The 21,423-nt window shown below is 43.4% G+C and overlaps 2 protein-coding genes across 6 annotated transcripts in view; one reads left to right on the forward strand and one right to left on the reverse strand.

The window, feature by feature from the left end:
• The first annotated feature begins 3,267 nt into the window (after positions 1-3,267).
• Positions 3,268-15,273, forward strand: ncln (nicalin). Of its 4 annotated transcripts, none has more exons than XM_076725947.1 (15): positions 3,268-3,550; positions 4,848-5,038; positions 5,839-5,983; positions 6,144-6,238; positions 8,464-8,544; positions 8,786-8,889; positions 9,546-9,634; positions 9,825-9,964; positions 10,138-10,364; positions 10,940-11,027; positions 11,128-11,166; positions 11,520-11,683; positions 11,886-11,939; positions 12,512-12,590; positions 13,182-15,273. In XM_076725947.1, exons 1-15 carry the CDS (start codon positions 3,376-3,378, stop codon positions 13,242-13,244), a joined length of 1,734 nt encoding a protein of 577 aa, XP_076582062.1. In that variant the 5' UTR covers positions 3,268-3,375; the 3' UTR covers positions 13,245-15,273. The 4 variants fall into 4 exon arrangements, with proteins under 4 accessions (XP_076582062.1, XP_076582066.1, XP_076582064.1 ...); XM_076725951.1 differs by having other exon boundaries at positions 10,138-10,316; positions 11,523-11,683; XM_076725949.1 differs by having other exon boundaries at positions 3,287-3,550; positions 11,523-11,683.
• A 16-nt stretch (positions 15,274-15,289) lies between these two features.
• The window catches only part of cers1 (ceramide synthase 1), a 30,129-nt gene continuing 23,995 nt past the window's right edge, over positions 15,290-21,423 (reverse strand). The window contains exons 5-7 of one of the 2 annotated variants that reach the window (XM_076725952.1): positions 21,185-21,332; positions 20,913-21,073; positions 15,290-19,368 (exon numbers count right to left, since the gene is read on the reverse strand). In XM_076725952.1, the coding sequence (XP_076582067.1) occupies positions 19,326-19,368; positions 20,913-21,073; positions 21,185-21,332 (352 nt within the window). In that variant the 3' untranslated portion in view covers positions 15,290-19,325. The remainder of the gene's footprint in view (positions 19,369-20,912; positions 21,074-21,184; positions 21,333-21,423) is intronic. The other variant, XM_076725953.1, reaches the window with a different exon arrangement.

The following is a 21,423-nucleotide window of genomic DNA, read 5'->3' on the forward strand; positions in this document are numbered from 1 at the left end:
GTCTTATTTCCACCGGCCCTGATGAAAATGATTGGTAAATCAATTGCCCGGTACGTAAAGAAGCCAGGGCAATATTGCCTCCACCAGGCCTGTGGCCACAAATCACGGTAAATCAGCAGGAGAGGAGAGAAAAGCATGGTCATATTTTATACTGAGAGGCAGCCGTCATCCTGGTACACACACCAGATCCATTATTACCGGGTCATGTTGAGAGAACAACCGCAGTTCAAAACCTTGGGCCAAATCTTCCAGTTTCAGTGCAATTTAAGAACTCACAAATAAGTATTTTTAATCCTGCACTTTTCTTTTAATGAATTAATAACAACCATTCCCTAAAACAAGACGTTTCAGGTCCTAATTAATCATCATATTGACCCAAGTGGTACTAAGTAATAAAGTACATTCAGGAGTGGATTTAGTGATGTGGGCATTTTTCTTACTGGGAATGTTGGTATTCGCTGTGGTAGAAGTCCTCAAAACTATTAACACTGCACAGTTCAAGTCCTGCATTCAGATTTTTACTTAAAGAGTTGAAAGAGAGGGATTATCAGCACAACATCCTTAAATTTACTTCACATCTGTTCAAGGTGGAGCTTTAGCCCTTTCACTTGGGGGGCCTCAAGCAATTCCCTGCATTGCCTAATGGGAAAATCTGCTCCTGAGCAAAATAAAAATACCTCAAAATTGGACTTGTCAGTTTTGAGGTACTTGTATTTTACCCGAGTATTTCCATTTTATGTTTATACTGTAACTTCACTACTTTAACTTCACTACACTTCACATTACAATGGTGCCAGGAGTTACAATGTAGTCAAGTGGCTGTAACTTACCAGCTTAAAAAAGCTACGTCTGTATGAAGTAGTATTTGTCTCAAAATGATTCAGATCCTCTGACCACTCTGTCATATCATGGCCCCCCTCCCTTATTCTTAGATCTCTCCATCAGGCAGGACCTTGCTGTTTTCCAAACTTCTGCTCATTAACAAGGGGATTATAGCAGGCGCTGTTCGAAGGAGTGAATGTCTCAGAAGACTTGCTCCATAGGTCCTGGTTAGAAAGACTGTCATTGTGTGCTGATAGCTGTCTCTGTGTGGAGGCACAGTTCCCGTGACAGAAATCACCCCCTCTTACAGTATATCTGTGGTATTCTGTGATTGTGACCTTGTCGTGGAGCGGTTTAAACACTTCAGTGTGGCAAGTGTTTGAGCAGCCGTCCAGCGTGGTGAGAAAATGACAGCATCCTCCGAGAATGGGAAGGGGCAATAAACCGAGGGGGAGGCCACTTACATAGACAGGCTTCACAGAAATTGCTTACTTACTGCAAGGTAGCTAATCTCTCGTTAATCCACGGTACTTACCCACACACACACTGACTGCACCTTTTGTGTGGTCGCACAGAGAAAGTGTTTTTCTGTGGCCGGGGGTCGGGAGCAAAGGCTGGTCTGATTCAGGACATTCCCAGGAGTGCTGGAAAGAAATGAGGACACTGAACAGCTCATGCATTGTGTGTATGTGTGTGTGTGTGTAAGTGTGTGTCTTTGGATGTGTATTACTCATGTTGTGGTTGCATAAATCAGTCAAAGCCACAATGTGGAGACTCGCCTTCCTATGGGGACACAAGTGTCAATCACTAAAATTTTACGGTGAACACTTGGGTTAAGGTTGAAGGTCAGGATTAGGTAATTAGAGTGTGTGTGTGTGTGTGTGTGTGTGTGTGTGTGTGTGTGTGTGTGTGTGTCGTCACTGTAGTGCGCACACAGTCATGTGTGGAAAAAATGTTTGTTTTTGGACGAGGCGACATCAAGTGAAAAAAATGTGACCCCGTGCATTTTTGCTGAGCCACTGTGTCCGATGATGCTGTGATAACAGGATGTTATGAATTTGGAGAAATTAGATTCATGTGACACCAGTGCTGCCGTGCCACTCACACAGCATCCATACAAGAACACGATTTTCCTCCTCAGACAATTGCTCTTTTCTGCGTTTGTCTTTATGTCAGGCAGTATGTTTCCCTTGTCAGCAGATCTCCAAATGATCATTTTTCAATAATGTGAAATTATTACAATGACTTTCAACGTCCATATTGGCTTTGTGGTTTGTTTTCTGCTTGCTCTCTCACCAGCCTGGGCATGGATTACTCATACAACAGGAAATAATGACGCCAAGGTCCATTAAGTGGGACGGCAGGACATCATATCAGCATTAATCTGCCACTTAGCAGAGCAGCCCTGGGAGCGAGAGACAGGGAGGGAAGGCAAAGAGAGAGAGGGAATATGATTTTCAGCTCTACCCAACTGGACTCAGGCTTTTAATTTTTATTATTGAGTTTCATGATTTAAACTTGGTCAAAACGTCTGGTGGAAACAGAAATATATAAATAAAATATATGCCTCTGCCCCAGTGTAAGATCATGTGATGGACAACAGCAGGAAACAGCAGGATAGCAGAATCCTTTTCTGTAGTGTAGTTGAAAGAAATTTATCAGAAATTGATCAGAAATGCTCATTGATTGATTGATTGATTGATTCATTCATTCATTTATTCATAACATAAAAATAACATTGAAGAGTAGACTTCACCATCAGTGTTACTACAAGGGCCCTTCTTTCTTCATTACGCACGTTTTACAAGACCTTCTTTCTAAAACAATGTGCCTGGGAATGATCAAACAGCGAAGTGTCAGCCTACAGTCATACAGTCTCCAACCAAACCAGACAAAAAGCTGCCCGCAAGACTCCTGACCACAGTGATCCTGGTTTAAGTCTTGTCTGTGCTTCAAGAAGTGCTTTATTGTGTGAAAGGGACTCTGGACTAATTTGATGGGTGCACCTCTGGTCTAATTAGGTCCACAAAAAAAAAAGAAAGAAAGAATTTGACTTTAACGTTTTAATATATTTTTCACTTTAAACCGACGTCTGAACCTTTATTTTAAATATCAGTCAACTGTAATCCAGATGACATTATTCACAGGACCGCTATCATAGTAAATTTCTATGGTATACAGCGCCACCTAGTGTCATTAAATAACACACGGCACTTCAATTATAGCTGTCCTAGTAGATTCCTGAAGGGCCCTTTATTCAACACACTTTGAAATATGTAGTTATCAGAAAATTATCTTAAATGAACACGTACTCTTCAGTACATATTGCACTGTATTACTCTATTTTCATAAACTGGTAGTAATGTTGTATTAGTTCTAGTCCCAGGCCGTAGTAATTGGTCGTCCAGCTACTTGCCTGATCAGAATTATTTATCAGCTGCTCTCATTCTGGTCTGAGGTTGGCTGGTTAGCTTCACGGGGTCCCCAGCTGAGAGCGGTGACAGCTGAAAATACTATTCTCTCCTTAGCTGTGCGCTGATTACAATTGCCACGATGTTTGAGGAGGCTAGTGAAGTGTTTGATAACATGTTTAAATCCTCGTTTCCCCTTACCTTCATTGTATTTATCCCCGCGGTGCTGATCCTGGTGTCACCGCTGCCGGCCGAGGCGGCACATGAGTTCACGGTATACCGCATGCAGCAGTACGACCTGCAGGGACAGCCATACGGTAAGGCAGCCATGTATCTAGTGTATCACAATGAAATAAATGTAAGCATTGCCGCCTCAACTTGACCAGAAATTAGATCGGTCTCAAACAGCTAACTCAAGTTATCCTTGTTGTTGTCTCCAGCTAACGTTAACTTAATCTGAAGTTACGGTTCAATGACAGCATGTAGTGTAGCGCTATCTAGCTAGCTAGCTGCTAGCATGGCTTAGCATTGCTAGCAGGCAGCATCAAGCTAACTCACGTCCTAGAAGCATATCAAGATCATTACTCCTTCAAGTTACATCTGACCGTCATTCTTAAGTGTGTATCCCTTTACTAAGCTGTACCCATTTCTTTATTAGCAGTATTAATACATCATGTCATCAGCAATATTGCAAAAAGAAAAATATATCCAACTCAAACGGGACAGACACAAAACGCAGGCTCGCATACTTTGCTAGTTTTTATTTATTGTAAAATGATTAATGGATGGATTGATGTCTTATCTTTTTAAATGGCTTGTTTCAATCTAAGAAGTATAATAATTAGCCTTGGCTAGTCCTGTACCAAGTTTTGGATTCAATGTAATAAATAATACCAGACTTGACAAAGAGATCAGCCAAACCCAGCCCTTTTGTTATTGTCTGATATATGCTCTATTTTAGCCTCAGCATTAGTTTGACTATATGCAGACATTTTGGGGTGAGCGATATGGCCAAAATCTGTCACTTTTTCTGTGATTTTTACATATCACGGTGACGGCATATCATGATACAGCAATTATTCTCTAAATTAAATTCAGAAAAGGTTTTAAATAACCATACCTTGTCAGATTTTCTAAAACAAACCCCTGCTCACATGACAGAAGCTGCAACCCTTTCGGTGACGATTTCTTCTTCCTCGTCTTGGGTTGGTTGTGATGCCTCCTGCTCTGTATTTACGATTTCACTCTCCTCCTTCATGCTTTCTTGTCACTCTCCTCCTCTGCTGTTGTTGGCAAACCAGCATAGAGGTGCATTAACACCACCAACTGTCTCTCTCACATCACGTAAAAACATGGTAAGCAGTCCTCACATTAACTTCTGAGGCATCTCTTATGAGACTCTGAGGGATAGCTGCTGTGGTGGAAACAGTTCTCTCCCAGTGAACTCATTTCCGCTGTAGAGCATAGACCGCCCAACCCTAGTGACCTTTGATTAATCTTAGTCTCTGTTTAACGGCTTTAGTGCTTCAATAGCAGGATACGTTCTTTCCTGTCATTGTAAAGACACAAGTTATTGTTTCATAATTGATGATCAGTGTGTCTTCGTACCCTCAGGTACCAGGAATGCCATCCTGAACACAGAGGCCCGTACTGTGGAGGCAGAGGTACTAAGTCGTCGCTGTGTTATCATGCGGCTGGTAGACTTCTCCTATGAAGAGTACCAGAAAGCCCTGCGCCAGTCAGCAGGGGCTGTGGTCATCATCCTGCCCAAGAACATGTCTGCTGTGCCCCAGGACATAGTGCAGGTAGTCACACACTTGTTTGTTATCAATTTCTGGTGCTGTTGCTTGTGCTGGAGATAAACGGCACAAAGTAGAAGAAAAATCATAGTCATCCACATTTTTGTTGTCAGTCTTCATGCACTCCGTTATTATTTATTTCTGCCAAGCTTTATTTGAGATTTCTGAGCAGTGTCCTTCACCACAATCATCAACCACAAGCTCATCTGCTTCAGGCTGAATTTGTTTGTGTTACATGTCGTGCTCAAGGGCACCTCAACAGTGGTAAGAACAGAGAGGCAAGCGTTGTTCCAGCCCGTGCTTTATTTGACAGATCTGTGTTTTTGAAGGTTAGGGTGACTCAAAAACAAAGGAAAGGTTTAGAGGAAGAGCTGTAACAAAGTCCTGAAGCAACAGAGAACAATGTCTTCCGAACCCTCTCACAGAGATCGGATATTATCCCACTGAAGCACTTGGCACAAGTTATGACAAAATAGACCTCCTGCTTTGTGAGTGGGATCATTAGTCTTTGAAGTGGTAGGCATTAGAATAGTTACTCGTTTGGTTACATAACTAATTTCCATTTGTGGTGAATTATTGTAGAAAAGCTCCGTTCGTTTGCACCACAGTTTGTCTCCTCTATTCCACTGTAGCTATCTCCTATCCTGTACATTCCTCTCAAAACATGAGCAATGCCGAACGTGCAGGGTTAAAGGGATTAAATCAGATTTCCCTTATTCAGTTTTGGTCCTTCAGCATCTCAAGCTAACAGTTAGAGCTGGGTGTGTTAAACGTGCTGTTCCCCTCCGTCTGTTTGTGTTGTGCAGCAGTTCATGGAGTTGGAGCCGGAGATGTTGGCCACTGAGACCATCGTCCCCGTCTACTTTGCCATGGAGGATGATGAGCTGCTGTCCATCTACACCCAAACCCTCACCTCCTCCTCCTCACAGGGCTCCTTATCAGCAGCTGAAGGTGGACAGTTATCCTCTCTAGACTCTCTATATATTTATTGTATACAGAAGTAAAACATCAGTGCTTTAAAATCTCATAGCAGTAGGGGGGATAGGCTCTCTGCATGATGTGAAAATTACCAGTCAATTCAAGTTCAGTGTTTTCTGTTGTGTTTCTGTAGTGCTGCTGCATACGGCCACAGCTAACGGCTTCCAGATGGTCACCAGTGGAGCTCAGAGCAAAGCCATCAGTGACTGGGTCATCACCAGTTTAGAGGTGAGAGACTGAAGCACAAACACACAGAGTCATGTAACAATACGCAGTCGCTCGTAAGATTAGAAAGGCTTTCCAACATGTTGGTTTTTGCAGATTACAGTTTGCAGTATTGTAAACTCTGTGTTGTTATATTTTCATTATTTATCCTAAGTGTGGGGTTTTTTTTGGTCTACCAGCTGTTTTGTGTACACAGAAAAACCCTGGGTTGAGGGTTGCAGGATAACGTTGCAGTAGCATTAGGCAGAACAGGACAGGACGCAGCAGGAACGCCCTGGTTTCACCTCTGTCTCTGTCCTTTCTGTGGACGCTTTATTTGGCGTAGTTTTCCTCTGGGAGCTGCATCCAGCTTCCTCCCACAGTCAACAGGCTGCGTCGATTACATTTTCCTTGTATGGTGATTCGATAATCATTTGTGAAATATCTAAAATGCAGCTCTTGGTGCTTGGTTTGGAAAGGTTTCAGCATTACATTTCTGTTATGTGTTTTATTAATTAAAAGGAACATCTATAGTGGTAATGGGTTAACGTTCTGTGTGGATGGTAAAAGTGGACTGTTCTAGTCCCACTTAGGCTAATCATCCGATTTTTCCAAAAAATGAATAACCAGCAATCTTTGGAAAACCCCAGAGGGCCGTTTTCCGACTTACCGCTGTTCTGACGGTATTTCCTTTCCTTAATCTGTTAAAGACTCTCTGGCTGAAAGATATTCTTTGTGTTAAAGATTTCTAACCTGTTTGCCAAGTCTGCTGTTTGAGAAAAAGATTAAAAAGCTGTGTGACTTGACTGGGGCGTGGTCGACATGACTTGTTAGGTGTGTTCGGAGGCTTTTAGCCCCGGAAGTAAAGCAGTAATTTACAGAACGTGAGTTACCGAACATTTTGAGTAAGGAAAGGGTTTCACAAGTGAGCCATGTGTTCAAATTATGGAGGATCCACTTGTGAGGTGGACAGAGACGGTCCTCTGGTACCTGAAGCCGTGTCTGTCCGTGTTGTGCTCTTAGGTTAGGGAAGTGTTGTGTGTTCTGCCTGCTGTCTCTGCGTGTGGGTGGGCGTAAGTCCTAGAACAAAAACAGCTGTATGGACTGAAAGCCTGGAATTTTAAAATCTGGATGGACTTACACACAATATCAAGCCCGGTGGCCTGACAGGACTTAAAAATGCTTAGTGCTAAGCTTTTTTCCCTCTGCTCTAACCATCAAATTTGAATTAAAATGATGGGAACATAAGAGTCTTCCACCCTTAACAAGCAGATTATTAATTCTCAGCCTGAGGAGTGTCAACTGTTGTCATTGAGACTTTCCAAGAATCGATAGCTGCAATATTTCTGTCCCTTTGTTTCAAGAGTTCACAGAGGGATTTACACGGCTTTGATCGCTGTTTGAAGATCATCTTAGATCGAACAATTTGAGCCAGAAAGGGAGCAAAACAAAGCAGGCGAGAAGTGTTAGTTCAGGACTTTCTCAGCTGAGCTCTGTGTTAAAACCAGAAGGAGCAAGTGGTTTAGTCACACTGCAGGGGATTAAGAGATGGAGTGAGGTTTTTCTCAGAGGTCTGTGGTCAGGAGGTCGACTGTGACTGTAACCCGCTGCAACTCTGTCTCTCAAGTCTGATGCACACAGTGCGTTGGTCTGGTTGAATGTAATGCTTCAGATATCCTGTTTCTGCCTTTTTAGTTTATTTGACTTGCAGGGTTAACACAAAGTCTATTATGTTAGGATTATGCTTCAATTTGAATATGCTCCTTTAAAGGTGTTGGATTTTCAACATAATCTGGTTTTTCATCATCAATCACTCGTAACCTTTGATGTTGTGTGTGCAGGAACATGGAGGGTGGCTAAATATACTGCTGACTGCTGCTCAGCTATGAGAGAGAAGGTGGATTTTGTTATTGCTTTAGCATCGCGCCAGGCTGTCATTTAAAGACAACTGGCTGGCCCGCGAAAAAATATAAAAAATGGGAAGGAAGGCATGCTGCACAACCTGCAGAAAGGAGATCAACCTTTATACAAAGGGGCAGTGATCTGTTAATATTCACAGCTGGTTAACGAAACAAAGGGACAGTTTACTGTCCTGCACACTGTGGGTATGAAGGAATTCTGTCCACTTTATTTTTCGCAGTTGCATTTAAAGCAACAATTTCGATGTGATTGTAAAGGCTTTGAGAAGTTTGAAAGCGCATGAGTTTTGAATCCTGAACTCGCCTAATGGCTCTGTCTTTATTCACCAGGGCCGTCTGGCTGGAGTCGGAGGAGAAGACCTGCCCACTATCGTCGTGGTTGCTCACTACGACTCTTTTGGTGTTGCTCCGGTACGTTCGCTGCTTCTTGCCAACAAACCCTAGCACTTTAACGTACAGGAGGTGAAGAGCTGAAAAAGTTCTGTATTGGCAAATATCTGGCGGATTTGGTTCAATTTGACACTTAATTTAGTCTCCAAACTGATTTGTTTTTATACAGTTATAGCTCAGGAAATGACGTAGGAATGCAACACATCCGAATGGAGAGCAGGCCGGGACACTAATCTGACTGTGTTTGTGTTGTTGTGTGCAGTGGCTGTCGTATGGGGCGGACTCGAACGGTAGTGGAGTGTCCATGTTACTAGAGCTGGCTCGTCTCTTCTCTAAACTTTACACCTACAAGAGGACACACGCGGGGTGAGTAATGATGCCAGCGCTCACATTTAGACTGTTCTTGGATCTTTCATCTCAAATAGCTGTTGAAGCAGTTTATACGCAATTTTTAGCTGCAGTATTTTGTACATTGCATCAACACAGACGCCTCAGTGAAGCTCTGCGCTGCACGCTCACTGCATGCATTGTTCTGTATGTATGATGAAACATAAAAGTGCTATTGATTGTTGACCTGAGTGGTTCGTCTGAGCTCAAGGCAAAGTGTATTTGTTATGTCTATCACATTTAGTGTCCTTCTCCGAATGCCTGTTGAGACTAGATTGAACATTATCTGTGCACTCTGCCTGCAGGAAGGATCACATCCGATTGTGTTATAACACTTAAAGGGGTCAATAATATGGTACAGGCTCATCCTTATGTCTTAATGTGCTTCATAGCAGCTGAGTGGAAGGAAGAGAGCAGTTAGTAAAGGAGGAATGGATGTAGGTTTAAGGCCACTATTAATTTGATTTGTCCCCTTTAAGATGCACCATTTGTTTCTCATGAATGCTAATATTCACAGATTACAGCTGCAGTCTCCGTCTATACGTCCCAGCGTCACATGTCCTCCTCCGCCAGGTTTCCTCAGGCGATCTTTCCTTGTAGATGTGACTCATTTGTGAATCATGTTGTGTGTTCAGGTACAACCTGCTGTTCTTCGTGTCTGGTGGGGGGAAGTTTAACTACCAGGGCACCAAGCGTTGGCTGGAGGACAATCTGGACCACACAGGTACTGCTCGCTAGTCTTATATAATAACCAGTTTATTTAGAAACCATATGACCAGATGCCACCATGTAAAATATTGGTATATGTCTCTGTGTAAACATGTCATCTGTCACCTTTTTTCTTTACCTTTCTGATTTTTTTTTTACTTGATCATGATCTCGTTGCTCACTCCTCTCTCTGCCTTCCTCCACAGACTCCAGTCTGCTGCAGGACAACGTGGCCTTCGTGTTGTGTCTGGACACTCTGGGGAACGGAGACTCTCTGCACCTCCATGTGTCCAAACCTCCTAAAGAGGGAACTCCTCAGTATGCTCTGCTCAGGGAGCTGGAGATGGTGAGAAACCCAAGGCTCCACCCACCACCGAGTCACTTAAGTTATTGAATGTATCAGCACAAAAACGTGTTAAAACATGCTCTTATTTTGTAGCAGAGGTATGCGTCTATTTTAATAATCTCATAGCCTGTATAGAAATATGATAGGATTATATCCCTCTCGTTTCCTCTCAGGTGGTTGCTAGTCAGTACCCAGAGGTCAAGTTCTCCATGGTCCACAAGAAAATCAACCTGGCGGACGACATGCTGGCCTGGGAGCACGAGCGCTTCGGGATCCGCCGGCTGCCGGCCTTCACGTTGTCCCACCTGGCGTCCCACCGCCTGGCGCAGCGCTCCAGCATCATGGACGTGCGGTCAGTGTCCCCCTCCTCTCGCCACGGAGCGGGAGAGCCCCCTGCTGGGTGGGTTCATTACTGCAAGTCTCTGAATCACCGAAAGAAAAGAGTTTCCATTGTAGCTGCCGGCTCATTTTCGCTCATGTGGTCGGTGTTGTCGTAGATCCATCCCTTTCCACCTCTCCTGAGCCGCCGTGCTCTGTCCCATCACGCTCAACCCCTTTGTACACCTTCCATGGAAAGACTGGTGTGTTGTGAGGACATGAGCAGTGCATAGTTTACGCCATTCGCGGCTGTATTTATGCACTTCTGCCGGATGTGAAACGAGCGTGTGAGGTTTTCGGTTTGATGTCTTCTCTTTTTCCATTCTCCTTAACCGCACACTGTGCCTGCAGTCATCCATCTCCCCATCTCTCTGTGCCTTAGTGAACCATTTATCTGCTCTGTGTTGCAGTTTCACACTTGACCTGTCAGTTGATTTGATATTTGCTCAGTTTCCTTTCCTCCTGCCTTCCAGCCCACCTGTGTGGAAACGGAGGCTCTGTACTCACTTTCTCCTTGTTGCTCAGGGTTTCTGCTTCCTCTCCTGGTTGTTTTCCACCTTCTCTAACTGTCTGCACACCTGTGTTTGTGTCTTACAGGCCTCACGTAGATGTGAAGAAACTCGGCAGGAACACCAAAGTGGTGGCAGAGGCGCTGGCCAGAGTTATATACAACCTCACTGAAAAGGTGAGCGCACAGATGGAGAAAACGTATCAACACTGTGAGTCACTGTGTCTGCTTTCTGCCTGTGTTGTGACATCATTGTTCTTGTTCTTGTTCTAACCAGGGGGCTCCTGGAGACCTGCAGATCTTCACCGAACAAATGGTCAGTCACTTAATTCAGCTGCTCTTATATCTAGTCCACATCTACGCAGGGCTTTTTTAAAAGTGGCTGTTTCTGTGTGTTTTGGCCTTTCGTACACACACAAACTGCATTTTAGGTCAGTGGAAATGGATCTTTTGGAAAACTCCCTCCAGATAGAAGATGTTAGGAAACTCGTTTTGACTGTTGACAGGGAAAACAGAGTTTTGGGTGTGTGCGCTTATCTGCTTTATTTACATGAGGCAACATTTCATGCAATGGCAGATGTATAGCCAAAATGTGCTGGCGCTAACCGTGCTAACACTCGCTGTCCTGTGCACCTGTGTCGTGATAAAGTTTTCGTCTCGTCGCGCCAGCAGGTTCAGGAGGAGCAGTTATCAGCGGTGGTGGACTGGCTCACGGCGCAGCCCCGAGCCGCTCAGCTGGTGGACAAAGACAGCAGCGTGGTGTCCACTCTGGAGTATCACCTCGGACACTACCTCAAGGATGTCAAGAGACACTACGTCAAAGCTGACAAAAGGTAAAGAAAAGATGAACGCACAGTTTTATGCATGCAAGATTGAACCACTAAACCTGTAAAATAAGTTAGTTTCCATGTCAGATTTGACTGTAACAGCAGCTTGTTTTCTGTCTGTCATCACGATCGAATATATTTTGTCCAAGTTTTCTTGTCTTGAGTTTAAAAAAAAAAAAAAAACAGCTTTTAACACTCTTGTCTTCAGGGATCCAGAGTTTGTATTCTACGACCAGCTGAAGCAGACTATGAATGCTTACAGGTACGTTTAATGAGCTCCTCTTCCTCCTCTGAGCTGCTTCATAGTCTGTTGTCTGTTGTTGCAGGGTGCTGGGATGAAGCACTTGTATAGAGATAATATCTTTAGAATTTCTGACAATTTGCTATTAGCTTAACAAGTGCTGCGGGGGTGAAAAACAACACAAACACGAAGCAGGTGAAACTCATTTTCTGCTTTACCCTCACGTCTCCTGGTTTGGTCTGTCTGTTATGGTGCTTGAGCACTTTGAGTGCTCTGAAAAAGGTGGCTGGGTGCAGCGTTTTTCCTCTTGGTGGCTGCATGCTGCCATCCACGCTGTCTGCTCATTGCGGACGACTGAAAACAGATGCTGCCGCTCAGAACAAACACTGTACGGACCCGAGCAGTTCAGTGGTGCTGATTTACCGCACGCACATATCTATGTTTGTGAGGCCATCTCTCCTGCTTTTAATTAGTCCTCATAGTCGGGAAAGATGAAATCACATAGAGGATCACTTGTGTCTGTGTTCCTCTTTGAAAAATCATTCCTCTCTCTTTGTCTCTGTCTCTCACTGGTGATCCTCTCCACCTCTCAGAGTGAAGCCTGCTATTTTTGACTTGTTGCTGGCCGTCTGCATTGCTGCCTACTTAGGGATGATGTATCTGGCTATCCAGGTAAGTCACTGTGTCCATGCAGTGATCTGTGTCTCCTTTCAGATATGCACCATATTATATAAATGTGTTGCTCACTGTGTTGGACCTACAGAGACATATCACCTGAATTTGCACTCAGATTTCCAGCAACCTTCAGCTCATTGTTGAGCTCTCTTTGCTCTTATAACATCATTTTCAGCTGCAGCAGGCAGTTTGTTACGGCGGAAAAGCTCAAAAACTTACAGCCCCAAACATCAAACGGACGCAGCTGCTCAATAATTAAATCAAATAGTTAAATGAGCCCTTATATGCAGTCATTCTTCTGTACTTAAGGGCACTTTTGGGCTTTATTATTGCATTATAATAAATGTAAAAAATCTTATCTAAGAGGTTTCAGTCGAGAGGAGGCAAGCATCCTTCATCCTCTCAATGACCCTTAACTAAGCCACCAGCAGCACTTTACAAGGTTTCACCCATCCTCACACACACCCTCACACACTCTGTGATATGCTTACATAGCATTTTCCTGACCGAGGTCTGTGTTTGAAGTGTGGGTCTCCCTCATCTGGAAACATGACATGAACACCGCCTCTTGTCCTTTTCCCTTTCCAGAACTTCGGAGTCCTTTACAGTGTTGTCCGCAGAATCACCCAACCCAAGATGAAGGCCCATTAAGGCGCACGACACCGTGTTTTGTTTTGTTTTTTTTTCCCGATCCCACCCTTTTCCCCCAAATCAAGAAACTTTAGCCAGTAAGAACACAGAAGCTGGGCTGAGCTGCTTGTTCTCGAGAAGAGTTTCAAACCAGCAGAATCATTTCCATTTCCTTCAGCCTGATCCACCAACTAAGATGTCAGAACATGTCCTGCTGCCAACTTAATCCATTTGGTCTGATGGACCAGAATAATCAGGAATCATTTCTCACCCTCCCTGTCTTCATCAACACAGATGTCTCCTCCTCCTCCTCCTCCTCCATTCATTTATGATAATCACTTGTGTTGGGAATCTTTCACTCTTATTTGACTCCTGTGAGGGATGTAAAACATTTGTCCACGCCTCTGAGATCTAGATGAGATTCAGTGAGAGATTGTGACGTTGCTGTACCGCTGATCGCTCTTCATTCCTCCTCCTCCTCCTCTCAGTGTACCGCACGAGTGATCATTCTGCCAAACCGACGTCATGTGTTGTCTCAGGCAGCTACAGGGAGAAACTGACCACACAGAGTTTAGCCCAGAATTTCTTTTGTTGAGAGATGTGTTCACCAACCTTGTTCTTAAAGGAGAGGTTCATGTTTTTTCAGTCCGCCTTAATGCGACACTCACATTCCCATTAAAAGATCAGTCACTGTCGTCATCTTTTCTCTCCATACTGGCCACCTCCTGAAGCCTCCTCCTGTGCAAAAAGTCCTCCTGACGTTCAGCTGAAGAGGCATTAATGAGAACACTAGAAGATGGCCATGAGAATATTCAGTTTACAATAGTGTAAAACCACGTAAGGCAACAATTAAAACAGGTGGAATCAGCAGATGTTTGCCAGTTGATCTACTTTTAATCGTCATCTCAGCCCTGCATTTCTTACAGTGTAATTGAGCCAGTATGGAAATGAGGAGTGGTCACAGTTGCCGGTCAGTGGAAGTGTGAGTATTGTGATGAGACGGACTTGGGGAAAAAAAGTGAACTTGTCCTTTAAACGCTCAGTGAAAATGACTCCTTACACAAATTTCGTTTACGGATAAGACGAGATGTCTGAGTAAAATGTGAAGTAGTGTTTAGACGACCCTGATCCCGTCGCCTTGGTAGTGAATTAAGATAAAGTTGAATGGGGAAAAAAATTATTGTATGTGTTAATCTCCCCCTTTCTCCCCATTTAATATATAATTGTAGAAACATAAAGCAGATTTCACCCTTTTTTTTAATCTTTTTGGATCACATTTTTCTGTCGTCGAGGTTCGCCTCCTGTCGCTGTGACCTGCCGTGTCTTATTTTTGAAATCATGAATTGATCATGCTGGTGAAGTACACTCATCTGAAAAAAAAAAAAAAGGTCACATGCAACAAACATGTTTTCTCTCTGTCTAATCAGAGCACATGTGTGTTAAGCATGTGAGAGTGCAATGTACAACACAACATGACAAGATAAAAGTTCCCCCTTTACTCCTTTTTATCAGTAGAAAACATGTTGTGCTGAATTTGACCTTTTGCTGACTGCGCCAATAAGGTGATTTGACTTAATCAGACATTTTTAAAGCCTTGTGAAGAGTTTGGTCGAGCCGGCGCTGCAGTGTTCATGCGCTGGATGTCTGAAAACGGGCAATAACACAGAGGGTGTTGGATTAAAGCGGCACAATATCTTAAACACACCTTGAATATTAATTTCATGAGACAATGAGGTGTGTAAAATCAATACTGCAGTGTTTCCTCGACATGTCTCTGGCCTGGTCTTGCCTTGTTGTGGGTGAATGGTGTTTATTTGCTGTTTTGTATTTTCCATGTGTTACTGCATGACCTGCCCCCCCCGGCCCATGAGGAAAATACTGTGTGAGACAAACAAATATTTAATTTATTGAAGCAGTTAGTTTTCATGTGTGCACTGAAATGAACTCTCCTCTGGTCTGAACTCTGTTTCACCTCATCCACAACACTTGATCCTTGCAAAGAAAATGATATCAGTTGTGATTGAAAAAATAAAAAACTTATTAAAAGAAATCACGGGGAGCGTGTCTCTTGTTTACCGACATGTTTTATTTTATGGGGAAAAAAATGAAACGATAACATTGGCTGAATGGTATTAAAATTGCATTACAAAAGAGCAAGTGTCTTTATCAAGTGGTCAAATTCAGTTTGAAAAAGAAAACGGGGCAATTTGTACCGCTCACGGCGTGTATCAATGGTCCAAAAAAACATGTATCATTAAAATACATTTCAGCTAATAAGAGTTTTAGTCACTGATTCTTCCCAGAAAGTCATAAAAATTCCCAAATTCTCCCTTCCCTTTTCTAATTTTGATCTACTAATGAACAATAAAAATAATACTAATAAATTACAGTGCAATTTATAAGAAATACCTGCAGGGCTTATCTGCCCGTCGTTCCCTATTCGCTCTGCTCTTCGCTCCCGCAAACACTTGCCTCATAATTTGGGTGGACGTTTTGGCACAATCGAACCGTTCGTGACGATACTTTGCGTCGTGATGGAGTGAGGCCTGCCGGCCAGTTCAGGCAGAAAGAAGTACCGTCGATGCTGCTTCTTTTATCGTCACTCCCTAAATTTTTCTATGTGTTGGAAACGAGGAGTGACGAGGTCGAAGCCTGGACTCCAAATCTGTCATTCTCTGTTCACATGCAACACAAATCCACCGCAGCATCTGCAGCAAGGCAGCCGAATCAATGCAGCTGCTTTACTGATTAGTTTGCAAATGCTGCCCATTTAACCGTCAGTCCCTTAATTATCCTCTGAGCTGATTTAGTACATGATCAGAGTCTAGACCTCACATATATCCTCCACTCACTATGACCCAAATCCACAGGAAGCTTTGTGATAAGGCGGCCTCATCAATGCTGCTGCAAACACAGTGTCACATCCTGCCATCACCCCCTGATCGTCTCTGAGCTGCTCTCACCGTTAGCGAACGGGAAGTGACGAGTTCAGACGTCACACTTCAAGTCTACACATTCACACACTTCTGTTCGTCACGAGTCGTCTGACTGAACTGAGCTTCACGCGCAACCTGCTTCCAACAGCGTCAACCAAATATGGCCCGAACTGCAGGCCAGTGTTGTATCGAATCAGCCGAGTCCATACAGAAAGAACAATAAACAAACCCCTCAAATGTTTTTTTTCCTTCAATTTCGGATAGTTTTGTCCCATGTGGGTAGCAGTCAGGGGTGGGCGACACGGACAAAAATCCTCTTTCGCAATATAAATGCTTTCTTTTGATACTGATATACATGGTCGTACAATACATCTTCTAAAAAAAAAAAATCAACCGAATTAAGCGTTATCTAATTCACAGCTGCTGGTCGCTGCAGCTTTCGGGTAACCCATCAGAGAAAATACTTGAAAAGACAAAGCACTTCAGACGCAAAACTATAAAATCCAATATTGCCATGAAACATCTCACTGATTTACATCACTGCCCACAAAGGCCTCAGATATGTTCAGCCAATTTCTCTCACGTCGCCATATCGCCCACCCCTCGTCGCAGTTACTCGTTCACACGTGACATCACAGGACCGTTTGCAGTATGACACAATGGGAGAGTGACGGAGAGACTGAAGGCGCGCTTCTGCACACGGTACCACACCAGACGCGAGGGAAGACTCACACCTAATCCAGATCACAGGTCTTTGGGGGTTCACTGCAAACTTCCCTTCCCTGTCATCGTATAACAAAAATATCAGCAAACTATGGATATTCTAGTCTCACAGTTGAGCAGGGAGGACCTTGGAGGTCACTTCCTGCCACATCAGCATGCTAGTAAAACCAGTCAGCCACAGGACTCTGAACGTGTTTGTAACATGTTTGATAAGCCGTGTTACTTACAGTACAGCTGTATAATGACTACAGTAAAATGAGTGTGAGCCAGCATTCAGATTAAAAGGAAGAGATCTGAGACTAAATTCTGATGTAGGTGAACAAAACGTCTCTCCCTGGTCCCTGGAAACATCTGATCTGAGCAGACTATCACCGACTCATACACAGCAGAAAAAAATAAAACAACACAACTGGAATACCGACAGTGCTCTGAGGAAAAAAAAAAAAAAAGAATAACAGCAGCAATTCCAAAAAAAAAAAAAAAATAACAAAAAGGAAAAAAAAAATCAACAACAATAACCTGAACTACAGCAATAATAGTGACAGTTTAATGTAAAATTAAAAGTTAGTTTCTTCCCCCAAGTGTTGTACGAGGGCTTTGTGGAAGACAGACAGATAAATTAAAACAGACAGACGACATCTGCGGCCTGCTCCAGCAGCACAAGCATGCTGTTCATCGAAACAAGAGCTTGAATTTGATCGAGACGGTCGGAAGAGTAGAAACATCCCTTATTTTCAACAGGTGCAGCAGCGGAATCCACCAACACGCGCACAGTAAACCAGTGAAACCAGTCGAGTGAAACGGGTCTCTTTCCCTGGAGCTTCGTTTAATGGCTTCCAATTACAGATGACATCAAGAATCTTCCCATGTGTGGGATTTCTGGGAGTTCAATGTCGTCCCTTCCCGTTTCTTAATGTGTCTTGAGCTCTGAAGCACCCGCATGTAAATGCTACGAGGGTTTATCGCACTGGTTTGCGTGTTTGTCATGTGTTCAGTGGTTCCGGCTGCTTCACAAAACATCACTTTTAGGACATTAATAAAGACATTATGATTACATAGTGAGAGGATTTTTTTTCTTCATTGTTTGTTTGTAAGACAATTTCATAGCATATCTCCAAAATCATTCGATGTCATGCATTCCTGAATATCATAATGTGTGCATATATAATGTTTTTATCATACTGATTTTTATCTTTACACAAGTTCTGGGCTATTGTTCCAATTATCTGTGAACCCCATAGCCGCCACCACCCATGAACTGGTTATAAATGTTATTGAGATTCATACTGTTTAAACAAATTAAATTAAATTCATGATGACAGGATGACAGCGAAACCCAGTCAATCAATTCCAGCCATTTGCCGTCATTAAACCAGCAATCAGCTTGTATGCCTTCATGTCAGTGCAGCAACAGATGCTTTGCGACACACAAAGACAATTAAACATAATTAAAAAAAAAACTTTTTCTATACAAGAATGCCAAGTGAGTATTTCCCAAAACCTGTTGATCATCAGTACAAGAGAAAAATAGATGAAAGAAATCAGAGGAGGTGAAATGTTGTGAAAAGAAGGGCTTTGAGTTCAAAAGATTCGGCTACATCCATACTCTCCACATCCGGACACACGTACCGACACAACCAATGTGGGTTTTCAATTCCAACTAATGGATGGGGGGGGGGGGGGGGCAGAGCTGTGCGGTCGCCACCGCTGACATGTGCAATGATATGAAAATCAATACATGTGGTGAAACAGCACCAGACACCAGACAGTGCCAGGCAGGCTCTCACGCCTGAGAACAACAATACTGAAAACGACGATGCAGTGTTTCCCTTTTCAACGTTTTTTTTTTTTTTTTTTTTAAGCCTTTTCTCTTCATAGAGAGGACGGACGGAAGATGAAGAGAGCAAAGGAAGAGGACTTCTTTAGGAAACGTTTCACTGACAGCAAACACAGCTCACCCTTATTGTCTAAAGTACTAAAGGTTACTGTAAGTCTAAGTGGCTACAGAACCACTACAGGTCTAAACCTTTACCTTCCTGGGTGCTGCAGCGCTGTTCAGGGTGATGGCGGTGATTATGACACCCCGCGCTGCTGTGCGTGACAACCGCAGTCCAACTCTCACTCAAACAGGTTTGTTTCTACTGAATCTATCATGTAAAGTTAGCAACAGTAAGACAAAAAAAAAAAAAGTCACCTGAAATAACATTCACAGTGCTCTAATAAAAACAAAACTGAAAACAAAACGACAGTGATGAAATGAAATGTTCTAAAACAAATAAAAAGAGTAAAAACACCTCACGGCCTAACTCGCTATTTCCCTTCCTTTTTCTTTTTTGTGACACTCTTCCCTTTGGCCACGTTTTGAGCGTGAGCCGTCCAAGGAGGGCGTCTTGTCTTGCTTGTACTCGTAGCCTAGTGCCAGGTGGTGGCGACAGAGAGCCTGTTATAAATGCTTGTCCTTGGTGACCCCGTTCTGCGCGTGCTTCCTGCAAGGAGAGACAACAGAGAGTCAGGGAGGTGAGAGTGAAGGAGCCCCGGACAGCATGGCAGCGAGAAGGAGAGAATAAGCTTGTCAAGTGAGGCGATCAGCAGATGTGAAGGTTTAGCAGGCACAGAGGATATCAGCAGAGTTCAAGGCCAGGCAGATAAGGAGTGCCACATAATCACATCTCCATATGGTCTCAGGCTCTTTGATCCTATCTACTTTTGAGGGCCGCTCGTTACACAAGCCCAGTGGGAGACCTGCACTTTCTGCAGCTACTCCTGCCTTCAGAGGAGCAGAAAAGGCCAATGGGGATAAATTCTGCACCTGCTTCAGTTGTCAAATCTCACACAGCGTCAGTTTTTTTCCGTGATTATTCTGAACTGACTAAAAAGCGAGTGAGCAGTTTCAGGGTCTTCCAGAGTGTCAGTGGTCAAAGGCTGACATGCTAATCAGCAGCAGATGATAGAGGTGCACATGACAGTCAGCCAGGAGGCTAAAGGCAGCTCCTCAAATAAAGACAGATGGACCCATAACTTCAGATAAACACCTTGGTTTTAGTCAAGTTAGCATTTTTCTTGCTTAAAGCTCACTATTGCAAAGTGCTGAGTACTCACTAACACACTAGAGGAGACCACTACGACACAACACAATGGCCTCTTTGGAAGTATATAAAAGCTGCACAGATTGGAACAAACTACGTGTAAATCTCCTTATTGTTCTACTCAATCTCCTCTTATAGATTCATAATAATCATTACAATAACTGCAAGGACAGGTAGGCACACGACACTGACTTATTTGTCCATGAGCTACAATAACTAACTGTAGATGTTACCAGCAAACGTTTTGCAAGGCCTGCGTTGCTTATTTTATTATGCTATGTTATCACAAATGATGTCATTATGAGACATATTTATTAATATTATTTCCATCAGCCTCAGCTGTACTTCTGGTTCAGTGCTAATTAGCAAATGTTAGCATGCTAAACTATGGAGGTAAACTTTATAGCAGCTAAACATCAGCACGGTCACATTGTCACTGTGAACACGTTAGCTAATGTTAGCATTTGGCTCAAAGCACTTCTTTAACGAGTCTCAGCACATGGAGCTGCTAGCATGACTATAGAGCCTCAGTTCTGTTGATTTAGAATATTACAGTATCCTTGTATCCTTGTGTTGTGGTTTCTCACACCTTTAAATAACCTTTGTGAGTGTTTATCCATAAAGCGTTTCTGTTGGTAAAGCCCAGTTCTCCATCTTGTAGCATTGGGTCAGCTGTTGGTATCAGAACTTAACACCCGTGTAAAAACTGTTACACTGCACCAGGCCTGCTCTCGTCTTAAAACCAATGATTTATTGATGTGGAAATTCTACAAATAGCTGCTTAAACTGCTGGTTCGGTTTCCTGCCAAACCTGCTGCTGGTGAAAACAAACTCAGCATTTACTGTGAAAATCTGCCAGCGGTTGGCTGGTGGTATTTTTCCATCCTGAGCTGAGGTCTCGTCGTCAGATTAAACAAATGAGGGGGTCTGTAGGTGCAGCTCACCCCTGGGCAGAGATGTGATGTCCAGCACCATCATCGCTGTTTTCTGCATGAGGGTCTTTGAGCAGGCCCGCTGCCGCATTGCTGCCGTCCTCATCCTCGTACTCCCTGACGTCGTTCACCTCCTTCACCTTTAGCACCTTCACCACGAAAGCCACAATGAACTACGCAGAACAGGAGAGGGAAACAGGAAACACAAATAGATCAGGTTCTCTGAAGACTCATCACAAATGCTTTCTTGATTTGGAGAAAAAAAAAAACCTGTGTGTCCTCACCAGGAACCAGTAGATATTCATGAGCAGCAACGCCAAGAGAAGAGCGTTGAAGAAGAAGTAGAAGGGGATGCTGGGGACAGACTGGAGGCTGGACACACATGTGGCATACAGCACTTTGAGAGGGAACCAGTAGAGACGGAACCAGAACCTGAGAGAGACAGACAACAGTGACTTCATGAGCAAAAAAGAACCAGACAGAAAAAAGCTGCCAAGACTACCAAAACTGTGACAAAGACAGA

This window comes from Chaetodon auriga, chromosome 3 (assembly GCF_051107435.1).
Source record: "Chaetodon auriga isolate fChaAug3 chromosome 3, fChaAug3.hap1, whole genome shotgun sequence".
Taxonomy (NCBI): Eukaryota; Metazoa; Chordata; class Actinopteri; order Chaetodontiformes; family Chaetodontidae; genus Chaetodon; species Chaetodon auriga.

Excerpts from the sequence above, each read along its gene's own strand:
- ncln (XM_076725947.1), top strand. The coding sequence starts at position 3,376 with ATGTTTGAGGAGGCTAGTGAAGTGTTTGATAACATGTTTAAATCCTCG. Across the intron at positions 8,545-8,785 it reads ACTCTTTTGGTGTTGCTCCG|TGGCTGTCGTATGGGGCGGA; the intron begins GTACGTTCGCTG and ends TGTTGTGTGCAG. Across the intron at positions 8,890-9,545 it reads TACAAGAGGACACACGCGGG|GTACAACCTGCTGTTCTTCG; the intron begins GTGAGTAATGAT and ends TTGTGTGTTCAG.